This window comes from Chiloscyllium plagiosum, unplaced genomic scaffold (genome assembly GCF_037043375.1).
Source record: "Chiloscyllium plagiosum isolate Xiang-an unplaced genomic scaffold, Cpla_swu_hap1 HiC_scaffold_5, whole genome shotgun sequence".
Classification (NCBI taxonomy): domain Eukaryota; kingdom Metazoa; phylum Chordata; class Chondrichthyes; order Orectolobiformes; family Hemiscylliidae; genus Chiloscyllium; species Chiloscyllium plagiosum.
The window spans coordinates 81434128-81454040 of record NW_028270143.1 but is presented as its reverse complement, the minus strand read 5'-3'; the positions used below and the strand labels follow the sequence as shown (position 1 = coordinate 81454040).

At 40.9% G+C, this 19913-nt stretch overlaps 1 protein-coding gene across 4 annotated transcripts in view; it reads right to left on the bottom strand.

The window, feature by feature from the left end:
* LOC122550012 (signal transducing adapter molecule 1-like) overlaps positions 1-19913 on the bottom strand; it is a 76187-nt gene that overhangs the window by 47481 nt on the left and 8793 nt on the right. For all 4 annotated transcript variants that reach the window (XM_043690392.2, XM_087987365.1, XM_043690389.2 and 1 more), the window contains exon 2: positions 2204-2288. In XM_043690392.2, the coding sequence (XP_043546327.2) occupies positions 2204-2288 (85 nt within the window). The remainder of the gene's footprint in view (positions 1-2203; positions 2289-19913) is intronic.

Genomic DNA, 19913 nt, shown 5'->3' with positions numbered 1-19913 from the left:
TTATCCATGCTGACCAGACATCCCAATCTGATCTAGTCCCATTTGTCAGCATTTGGCCCATATCCCTCTATTCAAGTACTTGCCCAGATGCCTTTTAAATGTTGTAATTGTTCCAGCTTCCACCACTTCCTCTGGCAGCTCATTCCATACAAGCACCATGCTCTTTGTGAAAAAGCTGCCCCTCAGATCCCTTTCAAATCTTTCCTCTGTCACCTTAAACCTATGTCTTCTTGTTTGGACTCCCCTAACCTGTGAAAAAGACTTTGGCTATCACCCCATCCATGCCCCTCGTGATTTTATAACTCACTTCTACCTGTCCTTAATTAGTTAATAAGCTCATCTTATAGCCAGGTCTCTACAGTGGCAACTAAGTCATACCCATTTATTTCAATTTGTCCATTGAAATCATCTTCTCAAACTTCTCTATCCTTTTCAAGCTGTACGTTCCAGATCAATAAACCGCAGTCTCAGACACTCCAGGGAAAAAAAGCACAAACCTATCACAGCTTCTGTCTCCTTCCCTCAAGCCAATTTTGTATCCAATTGGTCAGCGCCTCCTGGATCCCACGTGATCTAACCTTACAAAATAGTCCACCATGTGGAAACCTTTTTTTAAGAAAGAATTCATTCATAGGACAGGAGCATCACCAGCTAAGTCAGCATTTATTGCCCATCACTAATGGCCCAGAGGACAGTTAAGAGTCAACCACATTGTGTGACTCTAGACCCACAGCATCAGCCAGACCAGATAAGGTAGGCAGTTTCTTTCCCTAAAGGACATTTGTGAATCAGAGGAGTTTTTCCAACAATTAACAATGGATTCACAGTCATCATTAGACGCATAATTCCAGATTTTTATTGAATTCCAATTCCACCATCTGCTGTGGTGGGATTTGAACCGGCGTCTCCAGAACATTACCTGGGTCTCTGGATTAACAGTCAAGTGATAATACCACTGGGTGAACATTGCCTCCCTTACACAACATCACATTCAAAATAGCCTGATCCCTAGTGTTCAATACTTCACAACTTGGTGCTCCATAAACCCATCTCATATGTATAACAGAAATTCAGCCTCCAGAATGGGCTAACTCAATATGTCCAGTCTGTGTGCAAACACCAATTACTCATTATTACTCTATCACCCATATTACACAGGTTTTAATTTTGCAATGTATAATCTGTAAATGTTATGGACCAGGCCAGAGACACAAAATATTTTAAGAAAGTATCCCAGACCCGAGTTGTTTCTTATTTTAAAAGCAGATGTGAAGTGGCTATTCCAGGAGTGATGCAGCTGGTCAAACATTCAGCTTTAAGCAAAAGAGAATTTATTTAAATACTGAAGTTGAAACACTAACAAATGACAGCGGAATTTAGAATAACTATTGGAAAACATAGCCGACCCGATAGAGTAACTATTACGAAGGAACTGTTCCAATACAGTTACATAACGTAAACACATCCCTTGGTAATTCTTTACTGAAGCTTGCAACTTCCCTGGACTCACATCTTGCGGTTGCTACAGCTAAAAACAAACTCGAGAAAAACTGGAACTGGAAGAACTGGCCACTCTGCTTCCATTGTTAAACTCGACTCTTAAAGACCTGTGTGTTTATTACCTCTCTTCAAAACAAAAACAAACACAAAATAATCTTGTTAAAGTGACAGCATTGTCAGACATTACAGTTAACATTTAGTGGCTAATAAACAACTATCAATATTTGCTGCCCCTTGCTATTTCTTGGCTCCACCCAAACGGATTCTACATCATGATCCTGCAATCTGAAATCTTCTCTTACCAATCTCATCCCTCATTAAGAGTGCAACTCACTTCTACCTGTCCTTAATTAGTTAATAAGCTCATCTTATAGCCAGGTCTCTACAGTGGCAACTAAGTCATACCCATTTATTTCAATTTGTCCATTGAAATCATCTTCTCAAACTTCTCTATCCTTTTCAAGCTGTACGTTCCAGATCAAAAACTCTAGAAAAAAAAAGTTCAACTGAACCGCACTGCTGAACTATACTTGGTTATACTCACCTTTTACACAAACTCTCACTTTGACATGGCACTGCTTAATTTAGAAACAAATGATGAATGCTCCATTTACACAGCTACTCATGAATTTTCTCTCTCTGTGGGGAAGATGCAAATTCTGTAGAATTTAGTGGTACTCAAGAAAAACAAGAATATGCTCACCCAGTACGAGACTGTCCCACTTTGTCACAGATATCTAGGATGAGGCCCCAGTCTTCTGCAGTGTTCATCTCACTGGTTGCTTTCTCTGTTAAATTTTAAAAAACAAACAAAATTGTACTTTGATACAAGTAGTCACATACTCCGAAAACACAATCTCTATAGAATCCCCACAATGCAGAAACAGGCCATTCAGTCCAACTAGTCCACACTAATTCTCCAAGGAGCATCCCACCCAGACCCATTCCCCTTTCTCTGTAACCCTGCATTTTCCCATGGCTAACACACCTAACCTAAATATCCAATGTAGCATGGCCAATCTACCTAACCTGCACATATTTGGACTGTGGGAGGAAACCAGAGCAGAAACCCACACAGGCACAGGGAGAATATTTACGTAGAGTTTGCACAGTCATCAGAGTGTGGACCTGAACGCAGGTCCCTGGCGCCGTGAGGCAGCAGTACTAACCACTGAACCACAGTGCCAGACAATCTGAATATATTTGAGCACATTATTGTTATTTCTAGAACCTCTTTTAATAACAATGGCAGCTTACATATATAAAACTCAACATAAAAATAACAATTTGAGCCATTGAGGTACAACTTACACAGGATGTGGACATCATTGGTTGGACAAACATTTATTGCTCATTCCTAGCTGCCTGCTGAAGTGGAGATGAGCTACATTCTTGAAGTGCTGCTGTCCATTTGCTGTAGTGCTGGTGAAGAAATTTAAGCATTTTGTCCCAGCAAGTGATGGAATGGTGATATATTTCCAAGAGAGGAAGGTGAGTGGCTTGGAGGGGAATTTGGTGGTGGCAGGGAGGATGTTATAATTAGCAGGCAGTTTCCCTGCCCCTGCTCGACTGACACTTGATATGGGTCAGAGTCTATATTCAGGACTCACAGGCCAAGTCACTCCCAACTGTGATATCACTAATATATCACTGCTGCTGGGTCTTTTCTGCAGGTTCTATTCAATGATGGTGATGGCTGGAACATTGTGTATAAAGTATGACTCTGCAAGTACGACAATGCCAGGATGTAGCTTCACCAATCTGTGATACATTGGGATACGGAGTACAGCTACAGTAGAAAGTGATGCATGGACAGGTTTAGAAAGAAAAACAATGCAGAAGGGAACATGGATGGCATTTATTTTAATGCAAAGTCTTGCATGAAAAGCAGATGAGTAGTGGAAAGTGTTGATTAACACATGGGAAAATGACATCATTGCTATCATGGTGACATGGTTGAAAGATTAACAAGTCTGGCAGCTCAATACTCTATGGTATAAAATCTTCAGATAGATGGGGAGGGGGAAATGTGTGTGTGTGTGTGTGTGTGTGTGTGTGTGTGTGTGTGTGTGTGTGTGTGAGAGAGAGAGAGAGAGAGAGAGAGAGTGAGTGAGTGAGAGAGACAGACACACAGACAGTATGGAGGGTGATATTTTCAAATCTCAGTAAAATGTGAAAATATAAAGTAGTAATAGTAGGGGAATTCCAACTTTCCCAATATTAAGTGGGATAGACAAAGTGCAAAATGCTTATTGGGGGTGGAATTCTTAAAAAGCTCTCTTAGGTACATTTTAAGTCCTACAAGTCAACAGGTGTCACTGAAAATAGTTTTCAGGAGCATTTCAGTGACAGTGAGCATAATTCAGTAATATTTTAAGTTGTTATGGAAATGTATAAAAATGTACTGGCAGTAAAGTAATTTGATTATGATCCTAGCTATGTTATTAGTAGACAAGTCAAACCCCAGACTGAAATCTAGGTTGATTGATCATATTTTGCTTTTCTTTTGGTTTTTACTGAAGTGGCCTCTCATGGAAATATAAACAAAATACTGAAAATGTGGCTTTAACAATAAAACAGAAGTTTATACGGCAAAACAAAAAAAATTGGAATAAATCAAACAATTTACATATTACACATGTTTAAAGATTTCAAAATATACAGTAAAACTACAATCGTATTAATCCCAAAAGCATTCAATTATAAAACCATAAGAGAGAAGTGGAAGGCCATTCAGCCCATCAAGTCCACTCTGCCATTTAATCATGGTTGATGGGCATTTCAACTCCACTTACCCGTACCCTCACCGAAGCCCTAAATTCCTTGCAAGATCGAGATATTATCAATCTCTGCCTTGAAGACATTTAACGTCCTGGCCTCCACTGCGCTCCGTGGCAATGAAATCCATAGGCCCACCACTTTCTGGCTGAAGAAATGTCTCCTAATTTCTGTTCTAAATTGACCCCCTCTAACTTTAAGGCTGTGCCCATTGGTCCTAGTCTCCCTGCCAAACAGAAAAAACTTCCCAGCATCCACCCTTTCTGAACCATGCATTATCTGGTACGTTTCTATTAGATCTCCCCTCAACCTTCTAAACTCTAATGAATACAATCCCAGGATCCTCAGCTGTTCATTCTATGTTAGCCCTACCATTCCAGGGATCATCCATGTGGATTTCCGCTGGACACACTCCAGTGCCAGTATGTCCGGTAAGCCTGACCTTGGTGGTGGGCAAGTTGTTGGAGGGAATCCTGAGGGACAGGATGTACATGTATTTGGAAAGGCAAGGACTGATTCGGGATAGTCAACATGGCTTTGTGCGTGGGAAATCATGTCTCACAAACTTGATTGAGTTTTTTGAAGAAGTAACAAAACAGATTGATAAGGGCAGAGCAGTAGATGTGATCTATATGGGCTTCAGTAAGGCGTTTGACAAGGTTCCCCATGGGAGACTGATTAGCAAGGTTAGATCTCATGGAATACAGGGAGAACTAGCCATTTGGATACAAAACTGGCTCAAAGGTAGAAGACAGAGGGTGGTGGTGGAGGGTTGTTTTTCAGACTGAAGGCCTGTGACCAGTGGAGTGCCACAAAGATCGGTGCTGGGCCCTCTACTTTTTGTCATTTACATTAATGATTTGGATGTGAGCATAAGAGGTACAGATAGTAAGTTTGCAAATGACACCAAAATTGGAGGTGTCGTGGACAGCGAAGAGGGTTAAATCAAATTACAACAGGATCTGGACCAGATGGGCCAATGGGCTGAGAGGTGGCAGATGGAGTTTAATTCAGATAAATGCGAGGTGCTGCATTTTGGGAAAGCAAATCTTAGCAGGACTTATACACTTAATGGTAAGATCCTAGGGAGTGTTGCTGAACAAAGAGACCTTGGAGTGCAGGTTCATAGTTCCTTGAAAGTGGAGTCGCAGGTAGATAGGATAGTGAAGAAGGCGTTTGGTATGCCTTTATTGGTCAGAGTATTAAGTACAGGAGTTGGGAGGTCATGTGGCTGTACAAGACATTGGTTAGGCCACTGTTCGAATATTGCGTGCAATTCTGGTCTCATTCCTATTGGAAAGATGTTGTGAAACTTGAAAGGGTTCAGAAAAGATTTACAAGGATGTTGCCAGGGTTGGAGGATTTGAGCTTCAGGGAGAGGCTGAACAGGCTGGGGCAGTTTTCCCTGGAGCCTCGGAGGCTGAGGGGTGACCTTATAGAGGTTTATAAAATTATGAGGGGCATGGATAGGATAAATAGACAAAGTCTCTTCCCTAGAGTGGGGGATTCCAGAACTAGAGGGATTAGGTTTAGGGTGAGGGGGGAAAAGACATAAAAGAGACCCAAAGGGCAGCTTTTTCACGCAGAGGGTGATACGTGTATGGAATGAGCTGCCAGAGTATGTGGTGGAGGCTGGTACAATTGCAACATTTAAGAGGCATGTGGATGGGTATATGAATAGGAAGGGTTTGGAGGGATATGGGCCGGGTGCTGGCAGGTGGGACTAGATTGGGTTGGGATATCTGGTCGGTATGGATGGGTTGGACCGAAGGGTCTGTTTCCATGCTATATATCTCTATGACTCTATGCCCTTCCTGATGTGTGGGGCCCAAGATTGGACACAGTATTCCAAATGGGGCCTAACTAGAGCTTTAAAAAGTCTCAGAAGCACATTGCTGCTTTTATGTTTCAACCCTCTTGCAATAAATGACAACATTACATTTGCCTTTTTCATCATGGACTCAAGCTGCAAGTCAACCTTTAGAGAATCCTTTCTAGCACTCCCAGATCCCTTTGTACTTTGGCTTTATGAATTTTCTCACCGTTTAGGAAATAGTCCATGCCTGTATTCTTTTTTCCAAAATGAAGGACCTCGCATCTGCTCATGTTAAATTTCATCAGCCTGGACCACTCTCAAATACCAGGGAATTACTTTCACTATCCCATATAGGGTTTGACTTAGCTGTAGTTTTAATTCCCAGTTTTGAGAATTTGACAGCCTCTTTCTTGATTTATCATATGACAGCTTAAGCTTTCTCAGCATCAAATACCCATTTCACCATTTGAACCAAACATCTCTGGTCTGGAACATGTCCAAAATCCCTTAGGCTGAGGTACCGATTTCTAACAACTCTATGCTATCTTCTCTCCTTGTTTACCTACCCCTTTGGTATGTCTCTCTTCCCGCTTACATGACTACCAATCACCACTAAGCCACCAAACTCCCCCGAAATGGTAAATCTTCTTTCTTCCCATTAGATGCTACTAGACCTGATGAGTAGCTCCAGCAATTTCTATTTGCTTCAGATCTTGAGCATCCATAATTCGTTGTTTTCTTACAGTTGTTACAAATATAGATTTAGTGATGGTTCCACTTTTGAAAGTGGACAGCTTTTAAGTTACAATGATTAGTACTGTTCCCAACATAAACTGCAGCAGCTAAATGGATTTCCATGCAAATTGTGGAATCGATTTTGTACACACTTCAACATGTACACATTAAAAGGATGAATCACAACTACTTCTCGCACAGCAGAATTCTATTGTTATGAAAAGTACGTAAATCTCCAAAAGGATGTTTATGTAAATTTGGACTAAGATTTAGACATCAATTTGCTTATTGCTCTGCAATAATTCTGTTTCTACTCAAATTTGTTAATGAACATTTTATGCCTCTTTAATCACAAAATATTTAATCACATTTGCCAAAATACTTTTAACACTGACATTTTCAAATGTCTACTACAAACAAACAATAACAGCTCATAAAATGGTTCACTTTTAATAACTGGAGCATTTACTTAAAGCAAACTTTCCATTTACATAATAGCCCATAATAACTAGCCTTATTTTTTCCAATAATCTCTTAGATGAAAAGGGCAGCACAGTGGCTGTGGTTACCATGCTGTCTCACAGCGCCAGGGACCTGGGTTAGATTCCAGCTTTACATGACTGCCTATGTGGAGTTTGCACATTCTCCCAGCACCTGTGTGGGTTTTCTCTGGGTACTCTAGTTTCCTCCCACAGTCTAAAGATGTGTAGGTTAGGTGGATTGGCCATGCTAAATTAGCCCAGTGTTTTGGGATAGGCAGACTAGGTGAATTAGCTAAGGTAAACAAAGGGATGGAGGGGAAACAATTTGGAGGGTCGGTGCAGGATTGATAGTTGAATGGCCTTATCATAAGGCCATAAGATACAGGATTTGAATTAGGCAATTTGGCCCATCGAGTCTGCTCTGCCATTCAATTATGGCTGATATATTATTCTCAATCCCATTCTCCTGCCTTCTCCCTGTAACCCATGATCCCGTTACCAATCAAGGTCCTATCCATCTTTGTCTTAAATACACTAAATGACTTGGCCTCCACAGCCTTCTGCAGCAATGCATTCCTCAGACTCACCACCTTCTGGTTAAAGAAGTTCTTTCTCATCCCAGTTCTAAAGACTCATCCCTTCACTCAGACTGTGCTCTCAAGTCCTAGTCTCTTCTTTTATTGGAAACATCTATCCAAGCATCTCAATATTCTGCAAATGTTCCCACTCCTTCCCCAGGACATTTGTCTAAACCTGCTCTGGACCTTCACCAACACCACCATATCTTCCTCAGGTACAGAACCCAGAACTGCTCACAGTGTTCCAAGTATGGTCTGACCAGAGCCTTACACAGCCTCAGCATGACATCTATGCTCTTGTATTCTAGTCCTTCTTTGCCTTCCAAACTGTCACTGAACTTGAATGTTGACCTTAACAAAATCCAGAATTGCTTTTATGCTTCTGATTTCTAAATGCTCTCCGAGTTTAGAAAATAGGCTATGCCTCTATACTTCCTACCAAAATAAATAACCTCACTTTCCCACACTGTATTCCATCTGCCACTTATTCCACTCATCTAGCATGTCTAAGTAGTTCTCCAGCCTCCCTGCTTCATCAATACGATCTGTCCCTTCACCTATCTTTGTGACATCTGCAAACTTGCAGCAATGTCCTCTGTTCCTTTGCCCAGATTATTAATGTATAACTTGAATAGTTGTAATCCCAACACACGAACTCCACTAGTTACTGGTTGCCATTCTGAAAAAGACCACTTTATCCCTACGCTCCGCCCTCTGTCAATCAATCCTTTATCCATGCCAGTAGTTTGCCCTGACACCATAGGCTGTTATCTTATTCAGCAGCCTTCTGTGTGGCATCTCACAAAAAGCCTTCTGGAAATCCAAATAGATCACATCTCATGTCTCCTTTACCTAACTTACATGGTACATCCTCAAAGAATTCAACAGATTTGTCAGGCAAAACCTTCCCATAATGAGGCTGTGCTGACTTGACTCACCCTCTTACCACGCACTTCCATATATTCAATTACCTCATCGTTAACAATGGACTCCAAAATCTTACCTAAGACCGAGATCAGGCTCACCAGCCTATAATTTCCCATCCTCACCCTCCCTCCCTTCTTAAAACAGGGGTGTTACATTAGCCAATTTGCACTCCGCTGGGAACCTCCCCGACTCCAGTGATTCCTGAAAGATCACTTCCAATGTCTCCACAGCTATCTTCTTCAGAACTCTTGGGTGTAGCCCATTTAGACTGGGAGACTTATCCACCTTCAGATCTTTCAACTTCCCAGTATCATCATCTTTCCGATGGCCACTACACTCTCCTCTGTACCCCGACTCTCCAAGTTCTGGTATGCTTCTGATGTTTTCCTCTGTGAAAATTGATGTGAAGTACCTATTCAGTACATCCGCTATTTCTTTGTTCCCCATTACTACCTCAGCAGCTACATTTTCCAGCAATTAAAATGTCTGCCCTTGCCTCTCCCTTAGCTTCTGGATATTTGTAAAAAATTTGCAATGTTCTTTCAAATTATGAGCTAGCTTACTCATATTTCATCTTCTGCCCCCGATTGCTTTTTTCAAAAGTTATCCTGTGCTGGTTTTTAAAAAAGGCTTTCCGATATTCTAATTTCCCACTAATCTTCACCACATTATATGCTTTGCCTTTTGCTTTTATGCTGTCCCTGACCTCTCTTGTCAGTCATGGCTGCCTCATCCTCCTCTTGGTATGCTTCTTCCTTGGGATGAATTTCTGTTGTGTCTTCAGAAACTCCTCCCATTGCTGCTCCACCAACTCCCCTGTTAAATTCCCCTTCCAATCAACTCTGGCCAGCTCATCCCTGCTGTTTTTGTTGTTACCTTTCCTCAATCATAATACTGTTACACCTGATTCAATCTTCCCCTTCCAAAACTGCAGTGTGAATTATGGTCACTGTCCCCTCAGGTTTGCTTCACTTTAAGCTCCCTAGTCAAACTGGCCTCATTACACATCATCAAATCCTAAAATGCCTGTTCCCAGTGGGCTGTATCACAAGCTGCTCCAAACAATAAACCATCTCAGACTTTCCATAAATTTCTTTTTCATGATACTACTACCAACCTGATTTTCCTTGACTTATTTCCTTCCCCATGTCCTGACTCCTGCTAGAAGGCCTGTGCACGACTCTCATCGTCATCGTTCTTTCCTTTGTAGCTCCTCAACTCTCCCCACGCAAACTTTAAGCCTTCTGACTTCATATCAAATCTTGCTAGTGATTTAATAGCATTTTCCAGCATTTTACTGCATTTCCTACTGAGGCAATCCCACCCTCTCTGCCCTGTCCTTTCAGTAGGATGTGTTTCCTTGGATGTTGAGTTCACAATCTCATCCCCTTGCAGCCATGTCTTTGTCTCAGCCAACATTGTACCTGCCAATTTCAACCTGCACTATGAGCTTACTTACCCTGTTTTGTAAGTACATACGCTGCTTACTGGATGTAGGTTTGCTCGCTGAGCTGGAAGGTTCATTTCCAGATGTTTCATCACCCCACTAGGTAACCTCTTCAGTAGGCCTCAGGCGAAGCAACGCTGAAAATTCCTGCTTTCTATTTATATGTTTGGGTTGGTGATGTTATTTCCTGTGGTGAAGTCACTTCCTGTTCCTTTTCTCAGGGGGTCTAACTCAATGTGTTTGTTGATAGTACATACCCTTCTTACTGACTGCCTCCTTCTCACAGTTGTTCCTTTATGTCTGTGCCTGAAGTAAGATTCCTGACCCTTACCATACTCTCTTTCCTTTTACTTGTTGTGGAAACTTCAATAACCTCTGCTGAGCACACTCCTCCTTTAACTTCTTCCACTATTTTCCATACAACTGAACCCACCTCACAACCATTTAGTCTAATCAGTCAACTTAAGCTGAAAATCCTTCTCACTAAATACAAATAATGCGGTAGTCCTGTGCAACATTTTTCTTCACAACATAAATCTATTCAAACATCCATAAAGAACAAATGTTTCAGGTTGCAAAATGAAATGTTATTTTTCCGTGAAATATTACTTATTTCTTACACACTTTTCGGATGATAGTTCAAATCTGAAGTTCCTTAATCACTCCATAACACAAACTACCTATTCCTATTTGGATCAAGTGTCACACATTTTTCACAACATGTTCTGCCGAGTCAGACTGTGATTGCAATGCTTAGGTTTTGCAGTATCACTTTTTCCTCTTTTCAAGCAAAATTAATTAATAACACGACTCAACGAGTACTTGCTAATATCAAACCTATAACTGTCAGCTATTATCAGTGTGCACGAAAAGATTCCACATGGGCATATAACTGCAAAATAACTTATGCAATCTGAGTCTCACATACATGATTCATGACTGAAACAGATAGTTTATGAGCTCACATCCCCGGAGTGTCTGCACTAATTTCTATAGGCTTGAAACAGAAAACAAGAGAAGATGGCCATTCAAGCCTGTTCTGCAATTTATGATGATCATGGTTGACCATCCAATTCAATAGCTAATTCCTGCTTCCACAGGCCCATGTCTCTCTCTCTCTCTCTCTCCGCCCCCACCCCCAACCCTCCCCCCATCCCCGTCCAAACAAATGTCATGCTTTTAGCCCAAAGTGCTATATCCTTTTGGCTTCAACTACTTTTGGTGATAGTGAACTCAACAGACTCACCACTCACAAGCAAACAGAGGATAACAAAGAGTGTAATAAGAAAGGAGAGGATCAAATATGAAGGTAGGCTAGCCAGTAATATTAGAAATAATAGTAAAAGTTTCTTTCAGTACATAAGAAACAAACGACAGGCAAAAGTAGACATTGGGCCACTTCAAACTGATGCAGGAAGCCTAGTGATGGGAGATAAGGAAATAGCAGGAGAACTTAACAAGTACTTTGCGTCAGTATTCACAGTGGAAGACATGAGTAATATCCCAAACATTAAATGGTATCACGGGGCTGAGTTGAGTATGGTTGCCATTACGAAAGAGATAGTGCTAGAAAAGTTAAAAAGTCTTAAAATTGATAAATCTCCTGGCCCCGATGGGATACACCCTAGAGTTCTGAGAGAGGTGGCTGAGGAAATAGCAGAGGCATTGGTTGAGATCTTTCAAGAGTCACTGGAGTCAGGAAAGGTCCCGGATGATTGGAAGATGGCTGTTGTAACCCCCTTGTTCAAGAAAGGATCAAGGCAAAAGATGGAAAATTATAGGCCAATCAGCTTAACCTCAGTTGTTGGTAAAATTCTAGAATCCATCATTAAGGATGAGGTTTCTAAATTCTTGGAAGAGCAGGGTCTGATTAGAACAAGTCAACATGGATTTAGTAAAGGGAGGTCATGCCTGACAAACCTGTTGGAATTTTTTGAAGAGGTAACAAGTAGGTTAGACCAGGGAAACCCAGTGGATGTGGTCTATCTAGACTTTCAAAAGGCCTTTGATAAGGTGCCACACGGGAGGCTGCTGAGCAAGGTGAGGGCCCATGGTGTTCGAGGTGAGCTGCTGGGATGGATTGAGGATTGGCTGTCTAACAGAAGGCAGAGAGTTGGGATAAAAGGTTCTTTTTCAGAATGGCAGCCGGTGACGAGCGGTGTCCCGCAGGGTTCGGTGCTGGGGCCACAGCTGTTCGCATTATATATTAATGATTTGGATGAGGGAATCGGGGGCATTCTAGCGAAGTTTGCCGATGATACGAAGTTAGGTGGACAGGCAGGTAGTACTGAGGAAGTGGGGAGGCTACAGAAGGATCTAGACAGGTTGGGAGAGTGGTCCAGGATTTGGCTGATGGAATTTAACGTGAGCAAGTGCGAGGTCTTGCACTTTGGCAAAAAGAATAAAAGCATAGACTACTTTCTAAATGGTGAGAAAATTAATAAAGCCAAAGCACAAAGGGATCTGGGAGTGCTAGTCGAGGATTCTCTAAAGGTAAACATGCAGGTTGAGTCCGTGATTAAGAAAGCGAATGCAATGTTGTCTCTTATCTCAAGAGGGTTGGAATATAAAAGCAGAGATGTACTACTAAGACTGTATAAAGCTCTGGTTAGGCCCCATTTGGAGTACTGTGTCCAGTTTTGGTCCCCACACCTCAGGAAGGACATACTGGCACTGGAACGTGTCCAGCGGCGATTCACACGGATGATCCCTGGAATGACAGGTCTAACATATGAGGAACGGCTGATGATACTGGGATTGTACTCGTTGGAGTTTAGAAGATTAAGGGGAGACTTAATAGAGACGTACAAAATAATACATGGCTTGGAAAAGGTGGATGCTAGGAAATTGTTTCAGTTAGACGAGGAGACTAGGACCCGTGGACACAGCCTTAGAATTAGAGGGGGTCATTTCAGAACAGAAATGCGGAGACATTTCTTCATCCAGAGAGTGGTGGGCCTGTGGAATTCATTGCCACGGAGTGCAGTGGAAGCCGGGACGCTAAATGTCTTCAAGGCCGAGATTGATAGATTCTTGTTGTCTAGAGGAATTAAGGGCTCCGGGGAGAACGCTGGTAAGTGGAGCTGAAATGCGCATTAGCCATGATTGAATGGCGGAGTGGACTTGATGGGCCGAATGGCCTTACTTCCACTCCTATGTCTTATGTCTTATGGTCTTATGGTCCCCGAATCAAGAAATTTCTTATCTCAGTTCTAAATCATCTACCCCTGATTTTGGACTCCCCTGACAGCTGGAGCATTTGTTATGCATCTACCCAGTCTAGTTCTGGTGGAATTTTATAGACTTCAATGTGAGGGAGCTTGTAGATGAGAGCAATAGCTTGTAAGGATGATGAGTTCAAGAGTTGTTTTTTCTCCTAATAGGTGATGACGGTGATAGAATTAAAAGTGAGTAGGACAGAACCAGAACAGTGTGGGAGGCACGATGGCACAGTGGTTAGCACTGCTGCCTCACAGCGCCAGAGACTTGGGTTCAATTCCCGCCTCAGGCAATTGCCTGTGTGGAGATTGCACATTCTCCCAGTATCTGCGTGGGTTTCCTCCGGGTGCTCCGGTTTGCTCCTACAGTCCAAAAATGTGCAGGTTAGGTGAACTAAATTGCCTGTAGTGTTAGGTGAAGGGGTAAGTGTAGGGGAATGGGTCTGGGTGGGTTGCACTTCAGAGGGTCGGTGCGGACTTGTTGGGCCGAAGGGCCTGTTTCCACACTGTAAGTAATCTAATATAATCTAGAAGAACAGAGAGTTAACTGTTCACAATATAAGCTAACAGGGGAAGTTGTGGTCAAGTTTAATGGGAGTAGGCCAGAAGCAACTTTCTCCAACAGCACAGTGTCTATAATACAACTGGGCCCAGAAGAGAGAATAGATTGTTTATGATTGCAGGGTCAACAATCATAAACATTAGTTCCACACAGCTCTCAACTTCGCCTCTGTCATGATTGTAAAAGAGAACCATTATTACTCTGTTGGTCATGTGATACTACAATATTTCCCAATTATGTAAGCTACTTTATTTACTTAATATGAATATTAATCAGTTACACTACATCTTTCCCCTAAGTCAATGACTCTATCCATTGCATTTCATCTCAAACTTCTTTTCCCTCTCCCCTTCTTTAATATAGAGGAACTTCAATTAACCGGCATCTAATATCCGAACGTTAGATTATCCGGCAAAATACTCCCTGCCCGTGTTGTTTGGATAATTGAGGTTCCTCTGTATCTGGCTTCATCCCTAATTTGGAGATAACCACTGTCGTGGCTGCAGAATAGTCAAGTTTAAGATTGAGAATTCCAGCTCTCCATGCATTTTCCCAAATTCTACTGACTGAACATGAATCATCAGATGGTATCATCTCTCCACTAAGGCCAACTTCCAGGTTTTGTAAATAGCTGGTTGATTATTTAGAAGCTCATCTCCTTGTGGAAAGTAGTTACTCCTGTTTCTTCACAATGTCCAATTTTGTGTTTCAAAAATATAAAATCATTGATGTCATGTTTTCTTAATAGAATGTACTGGTCGGAGTTCTAACTACTGCTTGCTTGGTCAGCAGAATGGCCTTTAACACTGTCAAGTCATCAAGGCTGTAAGGGGAGGGGGACTGGAAGAAAAAGGCTACAGATAGGGAACACTAACTGCAGAAAATGTGAAACAATGGAGGAATGAATTCCTTGCAAATTAATGTGGAATCTCTAATTCAAGGCTGCATCTGGTCAAGAGCCACTGCATGTGGAAAATGTATTGCAAGCTATTATAATTACAACTGCATTAAGTCATTTAAACCTAGGATTGAAATCAGATAAGCAGCCAACTGTCTGGTTAAAGTGTTTTAGTTTTGTGCATATGCAATGGAAACACATTTGCTGTGACCTCATCAATTTGCATAATGTATGTTTAGGGTAATAGCTTTTTGTATACAAGTGTGTGTCAGTTTCTTTTCCAAAATAACTTGTGTTGCTAACCTATGCCTCTTATCAAGTGCCAATTTAAGTATTGCGGTGCCTAGGAAATTAATGCTTTCTTGTATTGTGACTTTTAAGTTTAATGGAATGTTGATGTTTGGTGAGCATAATGTATTAAGTGCGCTAATTCTGCATCTGAGAGCCCAAATACTCTAAAGTATACAAAGAGAGGGTTTTATTGCTGTGTCGTACATAGCCTAATGTACTACTGAGTATGTAAGAAGTGCCCCTGAAAGGCAAAAGGTAGCCCCAATAAAATCTCAACAAGAGGCCAAGAAATATGTTGTTCTCCATTCACAACCCTCTTCAAAAACGTTGAGCACATCCTGCTTGTCTCTCCTCATTTTTATGAAATACCTCAAAATATTAGAATCACACAGCACAGAGAAAGCACTTTTGGCCAACATAATTGTGGTTTGAAAGGACTAGTCATTAATCCTACTCCCCTATCTTGTTTGCTGGAGACTGCATTTCAGATCATAACTCTGTAAAACTAAATAGGCTACATCTTTCCACATAACTGATATTCCTCAAAAATCATATAAACTTTCTCTCCACCACCTCCAAGGTCTATCCTTAAAGCACAGTCCCCAAAATTGAACAAGATCCAGCTGAGGCCTAACCAGTAATATAATACATATACTGGGTACAGTAACTGCCTTGCTTTTATACTTCAGGCCTCTGTTTATACAGCTCAAGATTTTGCATGTTTTGTTTTTTTCAAAACAGCTTTATCACCTTGTCCTGTTACCAAAGTCAGCTCAAAGATCTGCTAATGTCACCACAACCGGTTGCAAGGTGGTATACAGGAACTAGCAGAGTTGAGTTGGCTTCCAGAATTTTCCAATCCTTTAATGAAGCAGAGGGCTTTAGTTGGGCAAATTATCAGAAGAAGGAGACACAGAGTTCAGAGAAATATCAATGTCAATCAAAAGGATGATCTGTCAATTGCAACATGGGTAGTGAAGAGAAAGAAAGATTTATCCAATAATTTCAGCAAGTAATAGCTGAAATATTTCTAAAGGAATAAATTTTGCACCTAACAATCATCATTTGCCAACAAGTAATGAACAATCAGCCAGTGTCACACAAGGTTATAAACAAACTGTTACTACAACCTAACATTACATTAAGAGCTAATCTGTCATCAATGGAAATGAGTACACTATTAAGCAGAGATGAATGTAACCCCACGACTAACTATTTGGCTCAGCTTTAGTATTTGTTGACAGTACAGATCTGCTTTGATTACAATTAATTCTTTCTGCAGAACTGTATTGTGCTTTCAATAAGTCAATTTTTAAAGTCAGCACTATTTTTCCATCAGCAGCTGACTTGCAGAATAAACTGGCTCACAAGTTTTAATTCAAAGGATGTTTTCGGTTATCCTTTCCTTATACCGTGAAAGCCTTTCCTGTGTTAATGAAAACAATCCATTAAGCTGTAGATCTTTTAATAAACATATAACACCAACTTAAGAATAGGTGCTGATTACATTTTGCCAGGTTACATTTGGTGACAATACTAAACCCAGTTTCAGAAGGATCAGGTGTTCTTGTGCAAAATAAACAACAAAATGTTAGCATGCAAGTGCAGCAAGTAATTATGGTGGCAAATGGAATTTTAGATTTTATAGCTAGGGGTTTAGAGTTTAAAATTGGGCATGTCTTGTTAAAATTGTACAGGGTTTTATTAAGGCCACATCTGGAATACTGTGTACAGTTTGGTTCCTGGATTTAAGAAATTCACTAGGCTGATTCCAGGGATGATTTATCAAGAATGGCTAAGCAGGTTAGGCTTTTATTGATTAGAATTTAGAAGAATGAGAGGTGATCTTGGTGGTACATAGAAAATTCTAAGATGGCTTAACGAGGTAAATGTTGAGAAGATGATTTCACATGTAGGGGAACTTCACACCAGGGGACAGAAAGAGGAAAATCGGAGAAGATGGAAATTCTTCTCCGAAAAGATAGAGAGTGCATCTGGAATTCTCCACCTCAGAGTTGTGGAGCCAGATGACAAAGTATATAAAGAGAAGATAAATGGATTTTGAAATCTCAACAAGTTGAGGGCTATAATGAACTGTCATGAAAGCAAAGTTGAGGGCTGGGACAGATTAGCCATGATCTTATTGAATGATGGGGCAGGCTGGAGGAGCTGAATGGCCTATTCCGACTTCTGATGTTCTCACTTCACCATTAGCAAGATCTTGAATAAACTGCTATCTGAAAGCAAATAAATCAGAGGCCTTCCATCCCTTTTTACATCTACTCAAAAGCCAAACATCTCTAAACTTGAAACAAAAACAGAAAATACTGGAACAACTCAGCAAGTCTGGCAGTATCTGTGGAGAAAAGTCAAAATTAACTTCTCAGGTCCGGTGACCATTTCTCAGAACCGAAAGGAGCCTAGTTCTAATAAAGGGTCACAGATTCAAAACATTAGTTCATAGGGACACAGGAGCCAGAATAAGCCAATTATCCCATTAAGCCTGATAGGCCATTCAAATGATCATAGTTAATCAATACGTTTGCCCTAGTTATCCCTTTAGGTCATTTGGATTTTTAAAATGTCTGTGAATCTTTACTTTAAACATATCCAATTACTGAGCTTCCATATCGCTCTTGGGTAGAGAATTCCAAAGAAACTCCATTCTCAAAGTAAAAGTAATCCTAAAGAGTTTATTTCAGAATTCTCTCTTCTGGATCTGGACTCTCAACTGGGAAGACAATCTTACTTGCATCTATGTGAACCATTATAATTATTTTGTTGATTTTGACAAGATTACCTCTGATTCTTTGAAATTCTAGAGAACACAGATTGGGAAATCTGAGCCTTTCTTCACAGGATGGTCCCACAACCTAATGAATATTCTTTGCACTCCCTGTACTATAATAATATCCTTCCTATAGTAAGGGGACGAAAACCACACACAATACAACTCCAGACACAGTCTAACCAAGACTGGATACAGTTGAGGCAAGACTTTGCTTCCTTTGGTTTCAAATACTCTTGTGATAAAGGCGAACGTACTATTAGCCTTCCTAATAGCTTACTGTACCTGCATGTTAGTCTTCTGTTGACAAGGACACCCTGATGCATTTAAACATCTACACTTTCTCAATTCTGAAAGAAATACTTTGTATACCTGTTCCTCCTACAAATCAAATATTCTTATATTTTCTGACATTAGAGACCATCTGTCATGTTCTTTCCCACTCTCAAAGTCTGGCCAAATACTCGTAAAACCAGTTTACATCTTTCTTTTAACACACACCTACAAACTTAGAAGTATTACATTTGGTCCCCACACCCAAAATCACTGATATATACTCTGAATTCCAGGGCACAACGAAGTTCCATTTGAATGTCAGGAGGACCATCAACACAGGTTCAAACAATTTAAACATTGTTAAAAACATATTATGACTCAAGGAAAGAGACAATCTTAAAAGGTCAATTCATCTCAAAAAGGGTTAGAAGCATTCATTATGGAAATTGACAATCTAATTATATTTGACTCGCAAAGTACAATTCCGGTCACCCTGCTATAGGAAGGATGTTATTAAATTGGAAAGTATACAAAAAAGGATGTACAAGGATGTAACCAAGACTGTAAGGTTTGAGTTATAGGAAAGGCTGCATAGGCTGGGATTGTTTTTACCCTGAACATAGGAGGCCTGTAGATGTTTATAAAATCCATAAGGGGCAGAGATAAGGTGAATAACCAAGGTCCTTTCTCCAGGGTAGGGGAGTCCAAAACTAGACAGCATAGGTTTAAGATGAGAGGGGAAAAGATTTAAAAGGGACTTGAGTGGCAACATTTTCAAACAGAGCATGGCGCATATTTGGAATGAGCCACCAGCCAAAGTGGTAGACGCAGGTACAATTACATTTAAAAGATGTTTGGACAGGTACATGGAGAGGAAACGTTCAGAAGAATATGGGTCAAGAGTGTGGCGCTAGAAAAGCGCAGCAAGTCAGGCAGCATCCGAGGAGCAGGAAAATTGACATTGCGGGTAAAAGCCCTTCATCAGGTGGCTGTCCACTTGAAGAAGCAGCACTTCGAAAGCTAGTACCTCCAAATAAACTTATTGGACTATAAATTGGTGTTGTGTGATTTTTAAATTTATTATGAAAACTGAGCACAACTTATTGTTAATGACTGGGCATGACCTAATGATCAACTAGGTAAGAACAAGGACAGCAGATGCTGAAAACCAGAGTCTAGATTAGAGTGGTGCTGGAAAAGCACAGCAGGTCAGGCAGCATCCAAGGAGCAGGAAAATCGATTCATCTATTCCTGATGAAGGACTTGTGCCCGAAATGTCGATTTTCCTGCTCTTCGGATGCTGCCTGAACTGCTGCGCTTTTCCAGCGCCACTCTAATCTATGACCTAATGATGATTGCCCTAACGAGACTCTAGAATACAACAGCTTTCAGTAAGAATATACAGGGTATGATTTCGATGCCTGTTACAAGTCAGAGTATGGCTACTCTGTTTCTCTCTGCAAAGGTGCTATCAGAACTACTTAGTATTCCCAAGCTTTTCTACATTTGTCCTAAAAAAACCAAATTATTAAACTATTTATCTAACTGTGTTTTAAATGATTCTGCTGCATGCAGTCTGACTACAGTTCCCTACAAAAGTGGTTATATTTCAAAACT